Source organism: Leopardus geoffroyi, chromosome B4, assembly GCF_018350155.1.
Source record: "Leopardus geoffroyi isolate Oge1 chromosome B4, O.geoffroyi_Oge1_pat1.0, whole genome shotgun sequence".
Taxonomy (NCBI): Eukaryota; Metazoa; Chordata; class Mammalia; order Carnivora; family Felidae; genus Leopardus; species Leopardus geoffroyi.
Window position 1 is genome coordinate 111,364,419 of NC_059341.1, and position 13,656 is coordinate 111,378,074.

Below are 13,656 nucleotides of genomic sequence, written 5' to 3' on the forward strand. Positions count from 1 at the left end.
CTGGATAAAACCACTGGAAAGATATGCTTCCAATTCCTATATAACACATATCGTTCTAGAATGCTAAGTTAGTCAATGATAATGCATCAATATCCTTAATGGGCTACCATGCCCCTACCCTTAAAGATTTGCTTAAAAACTGTGGACCTCCTGTAAGTGATTTTTTTTTTTAGTTTAAAGTGTGTGAGCTGGGGAGAGGGGCAGAGGAAGGGAGGGACAGGGAGAGGGAGAGAGGGGGGTAGAGAGAGAGAAAAGTCCTAAGCAGGCTCCATGCTCAGCACAGAGCCAGATGTGGGGCTCCATCCCACAACTCTGGGATCACAACAGTAGGTGAAATCAAGAGTGGGGTGCTCAACCGAGCCATCTGGGTACCCCTAAGGGATTTTAAAGTTTATAGCATCATGACTAAGTTAATGATTTAACTAAATGATTAAATGAAAGATATAAAAACTATTAAAAGCATTCTAAACATAACTAGGAACACTACTGCTTCTAAAGATCAATAATGAAAAAATCCATGCACATTCTAAAACCACACATATTTAATATACATAATATATGAATATATGAAATAGATAACATATGATATGTGATAGAACACCTCTGCAATCCCAGAACTGATACATTTGAGACCCTGGCTGAAATTGTGTGTTTTAAAAACATCCTAGTGGGTGCCTGGGTGGCTCAGTCGGTTGAGCATCCGACTTGGGCTGAGGTCATGATCTCACCCACCGTTCATGAGTTGAGCCCCACATAGGGCTTTCTGCTGTCAGCACAGAGCCTGCTTCAGATCCTGTTCCCCACCCTCTCTCTGCCCCTTCCCAACTTGCAGATGAGCTCTCTCTCAAAAATAAACATTAAAAAAATAAAAATTTTAAAGACAAACATCCTGGGGACTTACTCAGTCTGCCATACTTTCTCTTCTCTGTCCTCTGCTTCATTCAAGAAATTGTTCTGCTTTATTAGCTGAAAGAACTTGACACATTATTCTGCATCAATCTTGGATGCAGAGGGAGTCTCTAAGAGCAGTCACCATTAGCTTTATAGAATCAGAAGGTGAAAGTGGACACAATGTACTGTAAATTTCTTCATGCAAGCACTTGGCGCTTCTTTCCATTTGGTAGCTATTTGAAGACAGATACCTGTGTGCTCCCTTACTGGGTCTAAGGTTGGTATCTGCGTTGTGAGAGTTCCTGACAAAGGAGCTGGGGTAATGTATCTGTTAGGATTCTTACAGAGAAACAGCACTGGCTCATAACCATGAGCCCTCTGAGGAATATTCACAAGAAGCATGCACTCAGTCTTCTATTCCAACTAATCTAATTACTAGCATTACCGCCCACTTAGATTGTTTTTGTTTTCTTTTCTTTAATGTGTGTGTGCCAGTATTAGAGGTATGAATGCCCAAGGCACAAAGCATTCCTTTGTTTCCCCTCCTGTTTCCAGCATTTCCCTTCTGAGAAATCAAAAGAACCTAGAGCCACGCCATTAGAATCACAATAGTTTGGATCTGGAAGGAATACCGAAGACCACCTGGTCCAGCCCCATAATTTCACAGATGGGAATGCCAAGACCTAGAGCAATGACGTGATTTGTCCAAGGTTGTACAATAAATTTAAAACAGAAACATTGCAAAACCGAGACTCCCAAGCACTCACTTAGTTCTTTTGTCAGTGGTACAAAGCACATACAGCTGCAGCATTTCTTCTGCCAGGTTGTCTATGAGTCTTGTGGTCTCACATCTAGACCAGACTATACTGGCCCTTGGACTCAATTAAGAGATCTCTTGGGAATGGAAATGGTTCCGTCTCATTTCAACGAATTCAGAGTCTACTGATGAAAATAAATTTCTCCGGGCCAACGGTCACAACCAAACAGCAAATGCCAATTGCCTTTAGTGGCCTTTCTTTATCCTCCTTCTGGTATTTAGTCTTAAAGGCTAGAGAACTGACACTCCCCTGCTACTCACAAACATTCCACAGCAGGCAAATTTCAAACATTTCTATAAAAGCACTTTGCAAAAGCAGTGTGTGCTCACATTAGTAGTGTGGAATCTCTAAAATCTTAACTCCCTTTTGGAGGAGCCGGGTTTTGTCAGGATTTATTTTGGTCTTCTCCCTAAACAATTTGGGTCTTCGGTATTTACTTTAGGCATCTAACTTTGCATTTTCTTGCTTGAATTAAAGTGATGTAGAAACTTTAACCTGATTAAGATGGTAATCAGCCCACATACTATAAATACGTGTTGTTTCCCATGGCCTATAAATGGTCCCTGAGCCAGACACAAAATAGCACAGTGAGGAAGGAACAGCACAGAGAGGTGAGGGCAGAAAGGATGAACTAGAGGTTCGGTGTTTAGTCTTAACTGTTAACACACTTTGTGATTTCAGTCAAGTCACTCCATCTATTCAGAGCTTCAATTTCTCCATAGACTAAAGGGGTCATAAAATACAGGGGCTATTAGCCACCTGTGGCTACTGATCGCTCAAAATGTGGCAGGTATAAAGCACTAACATTTTATTTTACTTACTTTTAATTTGTTTACATTTAAAAATCAATACTTGATTCAATGACTGAAAAACTTTTAAGTATATTTAGAAAATCTTAGGTTTGTGAATCTGCACTTTCAACTGTAAACTTTATGAAAATCTAAACATGGAGTAAATATTTCTGATGAAAATTTAACGTCTGCACTGAAATGTGCTGTAGGTATGAAATACACTGTGGATTTTGAATAACATGAAAAAATGTAAAATTCCATTAATTTATATTGATAGGGTAAAATGATATTTTGGATATATCGTAGGAGGGAGGGAGGGAGGGAGGGAGAGAGAGAGAGAGAGAGAGAGAGAGAGAGAGAGAGAAGCCCAAGCAGGCTCCACACTCAGCCCGGAACCCCATGAGGGGCTCCATACCACGACCTTGGGATCATGACCTGAGCTGAAATCAAGACTGAGCCGCTCAACTGACTGAGCCATCCAGGTGCCCCACGCCCACCCCCCCCCCCCACCTTTAACTTTTTAAAATGTGGCTACTGAACAATTTTTAAGATTATATATATAGCTTTCATTATGTTTCTACTAGACAGCAGTGGTCTAGATATTCTGAACAGCATCTTAACATAATCACTAAAGATGGACCCTGCTTGTAGTTTGAGTACACAAAAGAGCCACTTAAAAATAGTTTTGGGGGGCGCCTGGGTGGCTCAGTCAGTTAAGCGGCTGACTTTGGCTCAGGTCGTGATCTCGCGGTCCGTGAGTTCGAGCCCCGCGTCGGGCTCTGTGCTGACAGCTCAGAGCCTGAAGCCTGTTTCAGATTCTGTGTCTCCCTCTCTCTGACCCTCCCCTATTCATGCTCTCTCTCTGTCTCAAAAATAAATAAACATTAAAAAAATAGTTTTGGGATGCCTGGGTGGCTCCAGAGTCAGCTGAGCCTGCTTAAGATTCTTTCTCCCTCCCCCTCTCCCTTACTTATGTGCTCTCTCTAAAAATAAATTAAAAAAAAGACAATCTTCTTAGAATTAGTATTTAATGTTATGTTTTATTCATTTGACTAACATTTTATACCTATTCTTTTTAAATAAATACTTATTCTATGGGAGATAGAAGTAGATAACTACAGTGTCTGCTTGGCTGATATCATCTATTTCTACAGGAAGTACTTCTAACCATAGGGTTGCCCCTCAGGAATCATACTCACAACTAGTGAAGTTGCTCTGTGGCCATAACTGATTGGACAACTGGCTGGAGTCCCTTCATGAAGCCTGGCTGCATCCTTGTCCTTTAACTTGGAATGCTACTCTTCAGTATCCTTATAACTGGAACTTTTTCTTTCTTTCTTTCCTCTTTAGAATTAAGTTTGAATTCATTACTGTTAGTGAGAACCAAAGAACTCTAAACAAATGAAGATGGACCTTTCAAGATTTGGAAATCAAGACTTTTTTTGCCACAGTTAAATGCTAACTGGTAAGCAGTTTCTGAGTAACTACTATCTGCTTGAAGGTGAGGAAATATAAAGGAGTGAAAGATTTGATCCCTAATCATTAGACAAATAAAATACAGTAAAAAGAGAAAACATAAGAAAATAATAATGATAGCATCTGACAATGTATAGATCTTATATCTTGGGCTTTTCCTATCTTAATTATTTCTCACAACACTTTGAGACAAATATATAACACATACAATTTTAAATAGCTAGGTGAGAAATAATATGATCAGGTACCCAAAATGAGTGGTTTCTGGACAAGTTCTATAAAAATTCAGAGATGATGAACTAAAAGGTAAAGTCTACAGATCAGACACCATCTTGGTATTCCTGACCACTGCATCCCCCGAGGCAAGCAGAGTAGGGGTGAAGCCAGTTTTACTGGATGATGCAGGGAAGAGAGCATGGAACAGTAGGAACTAGCCCTGGTGAGAAAGGTAGATCTCACCCTGATCTGGGACAAGAGGCCATGGAGAAGATGCTTTTAGCTGCGAGACACTGCAGGATTCTACAGGTAGAATTGGGATGGCTGGATGGAAGGGGAAAGGACATCCCTGGCCAGGGGAAGTAGCACTGAGCAAAGTCAGAGTTGAGAATAAGCAAGGTAATTTTAGGAGGCAGGGATGCATCTAGCTGGGGTGGCTGGTTTGTGTTGGGCAAAAATAGGTATTAAGATGAGGTGGTTAGGAGGAGGCAAGATTATGAAGATTATGAACATTAGATTCAGGAATTTGGCTTTCAGCCTTTAGTTACTGGGAACAGTGAGAATGTTCTTGAATATGGAAATGACTCAGTGAAAGTGGTTGGACAGAAGCCTCAAGAAAACCATGATTCCTAAAAATTGCATAATACGTGGGGTGGCTCAGTTGGTTGAGTGTCCGACTCAGCTCAGGTCATGATCTCATAGTTCGTGAGGTTGAGCTCCGTGTCAGGCTCTGTGCTGACAGCTTGGAGCCTGGGGCCTCCGGCCTGCTTCAGATTCTGTGTCTCCCTCTCTCTCCATCCCTCCTTCACTCACATTCTCTCTCTCCCTCTCTCTCAAAAATAAACATACAAAAAACCCTTAAAAATTGAATACCTCATATCTAAGATTTTTAATAAAATACACATATATCTAAAAAAAAAGACAGCAATAATATTGAAGTGCAGGTATTGTGTGAGGAGTTACAGGCACTCAACACAATAATCTCATGGACTCTACTCAGGTCAAATTTGTTGCTTAGAGAAATTACATGAGATGACATGGGAACTTCTTCCTTCTTCACTTTCAGCAGGGATTTATTAAGTGCCTATTGTTCATCACGCACTGAAGACATAAGAGCAAACATCGACAAATTCCTGCCTTACAGATGTTTACAGGCGTTAAGTAGAAGGTTATCAATTAAATCTGCAGATAAATGGAAAACTGCTATTTTGAAGGAGGTTACAAAAAGAGTTTCCAACAGGAGGATTTGGCTTCTTCGAGGAAGAAGGGGAAGGCTCCCTTAAAGAAGTGAAATTGAAAGCAAGAGTCAGAAGTTGCTGGAATCAAAGGACTGCTCAGGTACACAGAAAGCCGTGAGCAGAGGAACAGTGACAACAGGAAACACGTGAGGATGTGCGGCTAAAAGAGGACTTGGAAAGGGGCCAGATCATGAGAATCTTGAAGGTGTTATTTAAGGAGCTCCTTTTTCTGTTTCCTAAGAGCAACAGGCACACAGACATCAAAGTGTATGAAGAAGGAGGGGTAAAATAATCAGGTGTGTTTGTTTTTTTTAATTACTCTGTCTACTCAAGAAGAGTCAAAACCTCAAATGAGAGGGGCGCCTGGGTGGCGCAGTCGGTTAAGCGTCCGACTTCAGCCAGGTCACGATTTCGCGGTCTGTGAGTTCGAGCCCTGCGTCAGGCTCTGGGCTGATGGCTCAGAGCCTGGAGCCTGTTTCCGATTCTGTGTCTCCCTCTCTCTCTGCCCCTCCCCCGTTCATGCTCTGTCTCTCTCTGTCCCAAAAATAAATAAACGTTGAAAAAAAAAAAATTTAAAAACCTCAAATGAGAAGTCCTGAAATGGCAAGGGAGATGGGAAGAGCCCAGAGGCCGCAGGGCCGGGTAGAGAAAGGTGGGGAGAATTGAGAATGGGAATCCCAGACACGAGGGTGAAGGTGCTAAAGGTGCTAAAGGGAAGGTGGCCTGCAGGCTTATTGTTACATATTGCCAAGGGCTTCTTTGTTTAACCCTGCCTTTGAAAATAGAAACTGATGTGGGAAAGACTGGTTTAGGTAAGAATCGTCAATACATACTCAATTTATGGGATAAACTTTGATGAAGAACCGCACATGGTCTTAAAACATCTCCCCAAATATTGCTTCTGAGTTGCTCATGAGTAAACACACAGAAACAGTGTAACACCTTAATCAGGTGATCCAAACAGCACCATGAAGGGGGAAGATGGACACTGTGTGCCTCTGGGTATGATAACCTGAGGATGTTTCATCACTTATATAGCATTCATGGCTTGGAACACATAACCTGAATATAACAGTCATCAAGAAACACCAATCAAGTGTCTCAGAGACACACGTTTTACTTAAAGAGGAGGGCTGAGTTACTCAAAAATCTCAGTGTCATAAAGACAAAAGGCAGGCTGAGGAACTCTTAAAGCAGACTGGTGGGCTTAAAACAGTACAAATTTATGACGTTACAATTGTTGAGGTCAGATCCAACTCCAGGCTGTTTAGGCTCAAATCAAGGTGTGCACGTGGGCTGGTTTATTCAAAGGGGCTCTTCAGGAGAATTATTTTCCTTGCCCTTTTCAGCCTTTAGAGGCCACCACCTGCGTCCCTTGGCCCGTGGCCCCTTCCCCATCTTCAAAGCCAATAGCGTAACATCTTCTAATCACTCTCTCTGGCTCTGATACTTCTGCCTCCCTCATATAAGGATTCACGTGATTAGAATAGAACAATCTGGATAATTTCAGATAGCTTAAGGACTTAGAGATGGGGCATTTAATTATATCTGCAAAATCCCTTTTTACATGTAAGGTGATATGGTCACAGCATGGGACATCTTTGGGAGACATTTGGCCGTCTCACACCTGATGTAAAAATGCAAGCCATTATCCTAGACTGGATCTTGTACTGGAGGAAAATACTACAAAGATAGAGCCAATAGATTTAAGTATTTTAGTTATTGCTAAATTTACTGAAGTTGACAACCATACTGTGGTTACAAAGGAGAAAAGCCTTTACTTAGGAAACACACACTGAAGTATGTAGCGGTAAACATCCCTTATATATACAAGTGATTCGATGAGTTCAGAAAAACAATAACACACATGCTTGCACATTTACTTTAGTAAATGAGGCAAAATGTTAAAAGTAGACGAATATGCATTAAAGAGTTTGTGAGTGTTTTTGGAATACTCACAACTTTTCTGTAAGTTTGGAATTATTTCCAAATAAAAAGTTAAAGCTGATAAATCTATAATTAAAAATGGATAAATCTTCTTTTTACTCAAATACCATAAGCAAGTCATAATATATATCGTTTTATAAACGTTGGGATAACAGCAGATGTGTGGCACAAATTCAGCAATCCAATTTTTGGTCTTTCTGCAATAACGTCAGTGGTAAATGAAAGGATCAGAAATGTTTAGGATTTTTAAGGTTAGTGACTTAAAATCCTAACAGTCTGGCAATATTACAGTTTCAAGAGCTTAAGACAGAATTGGTGATTATCATCAGGTTTAAATACCAACTGGCTGGTAGCATCCTGCTATTTGTGAGAAGGAAACTGCTAGGTAATTTTCTAAGAGGTCCCTTAGAAAAGTACCTCCCCTGCCCCCCACCATTTTCAGGAGTACTTAGCAGAATTTTAAAGCAAAACTACAACAATAAAGCGTATTCTATTCTAGAGCCACCTTCTGCCCGGTGCTTCAAGACGGAATTTTATTGCCGTGGCCCCAGAGAATCTTTCTGGTGCTCATTCTGATTCCTACTCCACCCTTTATTGTTTAAAGACAAAATATAACGCAGCTGGGTCTCTGACCACTGACAAATAATCACTGGCCTCGCCACTGGGAAACTCCTCTGGTCTTGGCAGAAACTAACATTTTAAAATAAAGGTAAAACAAAGTGTAAGACCCTGTTTCTACCCAAAGCCTTATGCACGAGCTTATTTTTCTTGCCAACTGTGGTAGCCAAGAACAAAGTTTCTCCAGTTGTGCCAGGACAGTGTGCCAAGATCAAATAATAGTGGACTTTTCTCAATTACAGAAACAAGAAAAAAAACGTGGCAATGAATCAGCTTTATTTTTGCAAGTTTGGCTCTTGCTACCACAGCCCATACTAAAATGTGTGACTGAGCACAACCTAGGATTTTATCAGCACAAAGTAATCTATTTTGTTATTTTCAATTTAACATGAAAAGCTGCATGATTTCTTTGAGTTTGGCAATCACAGACCTAAATGCTTCTGTCAGGAGCAGGGTGCACCTTTATTACTTACATGTTTCACTTAGAACACCCTCCCTTGCTATTGATGACTAGAGATTTCTTTTTAAGACTGTCACTTTTTAGTTGGATAACCCTGGGCAAAATGCTTATAAACCTCAGTGTGTCATTTGTAAAACAAGAACCCATACAAATCACAGAAGCTGTCTTGCCTTCCTTGAAGGGTTTTTCTAACCATCCAAAGAAATAAATATGTGAAATCATCATGAAAATTAAAAAAAAAAAAAAAGCATTATGAAAAGGCCAGATAGTCCCCCTCACCTAGTTATTAAATTTTTTGCACATAAAGCTAATTGATGTGTTTGTTCCTTAAAATGTCTGCCAAAGGGCTGGCTCCAGAACTTTTCCTAACAAATACTGTACCTGCTGCCTGAGTGATCGACTGAATAGATGAATTAACTTTCAAGCTGCTATGATTTTACATTCCTATTTGAAGAGAACTCCCCCTAATTCAGTGGAACAGACACTAACCTAAACTTGAGGGTATCTGGTTCAACATGAAGAAACACATTCTAAGGAGTTCTACGGAACTTTAGATAGCTCGTGCTAAAATGTTTACTTTCTTAATGAAAATTGGCCTTTGACATTCTCTTGAAAATAACCTTATAGTCTTTGAATGACTTTTTAAGCACAAGCACTTAGTGATGTAACACACTTAAAATGGTCATCATTTTGATTGACTAAGCCACAAAAAGTATTCAAAGCCTAAGACAACTTGCACAGGGTGGGTTTATAATAAGCATTTCATAAATCGTGGAAAGATGTTTACTTGCAGAGTAACCCAAACGATTTTAAATTAAGTCAAGGAACACAATCCAGTAGTTAAAATGAATCATCGTGGATCGGCACATTATAGGTCAAAGGCATGTCACAAAATATAAGCAAGGTGCAAAGTGGTATATGTACTACAGTGTAATTAACATAAATATGAAAATATGCAAAAAATACAGTATCTTCTGTATGGGTGCATAGTTTGCCGTAAATATGAAAGAGCAGGCAGAGTTACTATGCACTGTTGCACTCAACACAACTCCTCAGGCCATGACTTGAAAACACACGGTAGAATGAAAGATTCCAGCTCAAAATACTTGTTCCTAAGAGTCAAACTGCCTGTACGAGACAAAGTGGGGACCACTGGAGATAGGAAAGAGGCATGGTAGTATTTATAATGTTTCATTAAAAATACATATTTATGGAGCGCCTGGGTGGCTCAGTCAGTCGAGTGCCCAACTCTTGATTTCAGCTCAGGTCATGATCTCATGGTTCATGGGTTTGAGCCCCACACTGGGCTCTCTGCTGACAGCACAGAGCCTGCTTGGGATTCTCTCTCTTTGGCCCTTCTCTGCTCTTGCTTGCTCAAAAAAGCCAGAAACAAAACTATGCAAGTCAAATTCCAAAAATACCTTCTTCAAATACTAACAATCAGTAAACTCCTAAATGGCAGATAATTTCCTGTCTCAATAGAATGTTCTCATCTCTTTTGTCAGCTCTGAAAAAGAAACGCAGAAATGTACAATTTACATACCAAAACATCCATCCCGGGGACATATTTGAGGGCTATCTTATAGTCTTTTGGAAGATTTGCCACCTAGAGAGACCAGAAGAAAAACAAAGAAGGAAAAAAAATCCATGAGAAAATTCATATATATCAATTAATCATTATTTTTAATGGTTTGGAGGAAAACACATACACACGTGTCATATCGTTGTTAAGTTACCACTGAATTTCAATATTTACATAGTGATTTTCCTTTCTTGATTTCCCTTTGTAATCACAGGCACTCTCAAAAAAAAAAAAAAAAAAAAAAAAAGAAAGTGACAATACAAGTCTTTTGGACTCCAAATTCAATAATGAGTGGCTAAGTATAATCCATTGAATTTTGGAAACCTCTAAATTTCAATTTTTACCTGTGGTCTTGGAATTCCCTCCCAGGACTAGTTTCCTACTGTCTCACCACAGAATCAATAATATGATGTGTCTTCTTTGTTTTGGGTTCTTTTGCCAGTGGTTTTCAAAGCGATGTGTCAACATCACCAGGGAACCTGCTAGAGATGTAACTTCTCAGACCACATCAGACCTACTGAATCTTACTTAACAAATTCTCTAGATGACTTTGATGCAAGTTTGAGAATTTATTGATCCTAGAAAAAAATGTCAGTGAAACTTCCAAAGAACTACTACTTATGAGATCCAAGAGCTTTCTAACCTAACTTGTAAAGATTCAGTTCTGTGAGAGAGCTTAATCTGCTTCCCCAGGACTTAAGAAAGGTCTCAAATGTTTACCTAGCTTCTTTCACAGGCTTTTAAAAAATATCTAACACATTTTTATCAGTCATTGTGGCATATGTTGACCAAACACCTGATCTGGAACCAAAGCTAAATTCTGTACTTTGGTTTCTCTCATCTATAAAATGGAGATAAAAGTACCCATGCCCAAATAGTCAATGTACGAACTAACTGAATGTGCCAAACACATCATAAACACAATCTAGATTCTTTACTGAGAGATATATTGGCAACTGACTTCTAGAATATATATCCTGGTGTCTTAGAGTTCTAGATTCCCTGATCTCCTTTCCTACAAACAGTACTAGCTCGGTCATGCCACCACTATTACCATTTCCAGCTGAATACAGCCAACAACTGATTCAGACCATGGAGTCTTAAGACAACATATGGTGGAAAAGTGTGGTTTTGCACTATTACGTCTTCCCAAAACTTTGCTCTTCCCCACATTAAGCTAGGATCTTGCTCACGTTTGCTGGACTGGGTCACCTCCGACAAGTCTCCCGTAACACAATCTGTATGTTTCTTCCTGGCCATGCCAATAGCTTTTAGAATCTGAGAAAAATTTGGTGAGAAAAGAATCTAGGCACAGGCATAAGTAGTCAGAAGGGAGCCAAGGGAGCGACTGCTCCCTCGTGCTTACCACCATTCTCCCTCCAAGGGTACATCTTACTCGTCTTACACTCACCTTAGTCTGGAGCCTAACCTTTTCTGAATATGTAGTATGTGCCAGGCACTGTGCTCATGAAGGGCTTATGTTGCCTCATCACATCTAGTCTTCCGATCCCTGTGACACATTAACTCTATTTAACAGACGGAGAACTTGAGGCTCAAAGAGGTCACACAGCTACGACGTGAGGAGTATGGATGAGAACTAGAACTCAGATCTTGGACAGCAGTGCCTCCCTTGCCTCTTTGTTCTACTACACATTTCATCTACTATCTGCACATTTGTCCTGGGTACATTCTTCCTCTCAAATTTCTCCCCATGCTTCCATGATTTCTTTTGTCTTTTGGATCTTCATCCCCATGTTTGAAAGGCAAAATTACCCATTTTATGTAAGCCCTGCTGGCAAAGAAACAGTGGACACTTCCACATGTGTAAAAACTGGAATTAGACTAAGCAACAACATTCTATTATGTTATGAACCAACCTTATAAATGAAAGCTATTCCAGATGGAAAAACTGGACAAGAAGTGGCAGGTGTTCCGAACACAACCTGCTAGCCCCTTCTTCAGGATAATTTACATTATCTATTTCTATCCATCTTTATAAAATTGACAGAATTCGTATTCAGCAAATTTAGGACCTGAGTATATATATATATATATATATATACATACTCCTAACAAGCAGGAAGAAATATAAGAGATATGGTCAATTAATTTTATTATTAATTTATGTATATAAATTGGTTCAAAGAAGTCAAAGAAACCTTACAAGAAGTTCTCTGACCAACACACTGAAATCTCTATACCTTATTACTTGGGGGGAAGGGGTATATAATAATAAATTCTGCATTAAACTGATTTGCTGATATTTAATTTCTGATAGGATGAAAAGTAATAGTATTTCTAAAAATGCTTCATAATCCATAACAAATTTTCATATACAGTCTGCCACAACTTCATGAGACATATATTATTATGTCTATTTTACAGATGAAGACATGGAGGCCCAGAGGGGTTAATTGGTGTCTCCAGGTAGCAGAGCTCAAGAGTTCCAGATGCAGGAAGGATACAAACCTGGCCCCACGTGCTGGGCTCAGTAAGTCATCTATAGGGAAGTCTCCCTTTATTATTTTCTCAGCTTACATTGGTTCCTTTCCAATTATATTTGGAAGAGAACTTAGGGAGAACTTAGGGAGTCAAGTTGTAGATTCTTATGGTTGCTTCATGAGTTACTGTATTCCTTTCCAAGCACACAAGAGTGTGTTAAAGAGCACTCAGCACAGATAACCTTGTGATAAATTCAGCTTGATATACATGGATCATTACAGGAAGTGTGACAGTGTAGAGGGAGCCTTGGGCCCGGAGTTTAGATGTTCCTTTGAGTTAGTCTGATGTAGGAGTCACTGCACAGGTGCTGGGAATACGCTGTTCGGGTTGGATCCAGGCCCTCAGCCTGGTAACTCAGAGATCTTGGGTAAGTTCCTTAATCTACTTTAGCCTCAATTTTTTCCTACCTAGAGGAGAGGTCGTATGCAAAGACAAAGAAATGGGAAAGCACAAGGTGTATTTGGGAAATCGTGGACAGATAAATCAAGCTCCAGCAGGTAAGAGGTAGGAAATATGCCAGGAAAGCCACATGAGAGAAGGACTTGAGTGTTGGGTGAAGGCAGCCCACTAGGAGACAGTGAGGTTCAGTAAGACACGTTTTACCAGAACCCTACAGCAAGTCACTTCTTCCTTAGACACATCGTTTCTTCTCTATAGAACCTCTATTTGTCTCTAAAATAAAGGGAACAAACTAGTTACTGAAAATTGAGTCTGATCTAACTTTCTCACAGAAGAAGTGGTGCTGCATTAAATGTCTAAGCAGGGAGGGATGGGATAGTAAATTCAGAAAGACTGGTCTGCAAGGATGGATTACAGCAAGGACAGAAGAGAGACCAGGAACAGTTTAGAAGACCACTAGGAAAGTGCTCAACATGTATTAAATATTCCTGTAGAGACTGGAAGCTGAAAACAAAACAAAACAAAAACAAAAACCCAGGAACGAGGTTTAGAATCTAGGGAAGTAGCCTGTTGGTAGGGTCAAACAGATAACTAATCAAAACTGTAGATTCTGAAAACAAATCTATTCTAGTTTCTAAAGTAAGTTCAGGGCAAAATATAAAATAATGAAGTGGAACTTAACTGATTAAAAATTTTACTGAACGCCAAATTATCCCAG

General features: G+C 39.8%; 1 protein-coding gene across 7 annotated transcripts in view; it reads right to left on the minus strand.

Moving 5' to 3' along the window:
* KITLG (KIT ligand) overlaps positions 1-13,656 on the minus strand; it is an 86,909-nt gene that overhangs the window by 30,950 nt on the left and 42,303 nt on the right. For all 7 annotated transcript variants that reach the window (XR_006709398.1, XR_006709399.1, XR_006709400.1 and 4 more), the window contains one exon: positions 9,999-10,061. Coding sequence is in view for 3 of the 7 variants with exons in the window: in XM_045465981.1 (XP_045321937.1) it covers positions 9,999-10,061 (63 nt within the window). In the remaining 4 variants the exon portion in view is untranslated. The remainder of the gene's footprint in view (positions 1-9,998; positions 10,062-13,656) is intronic.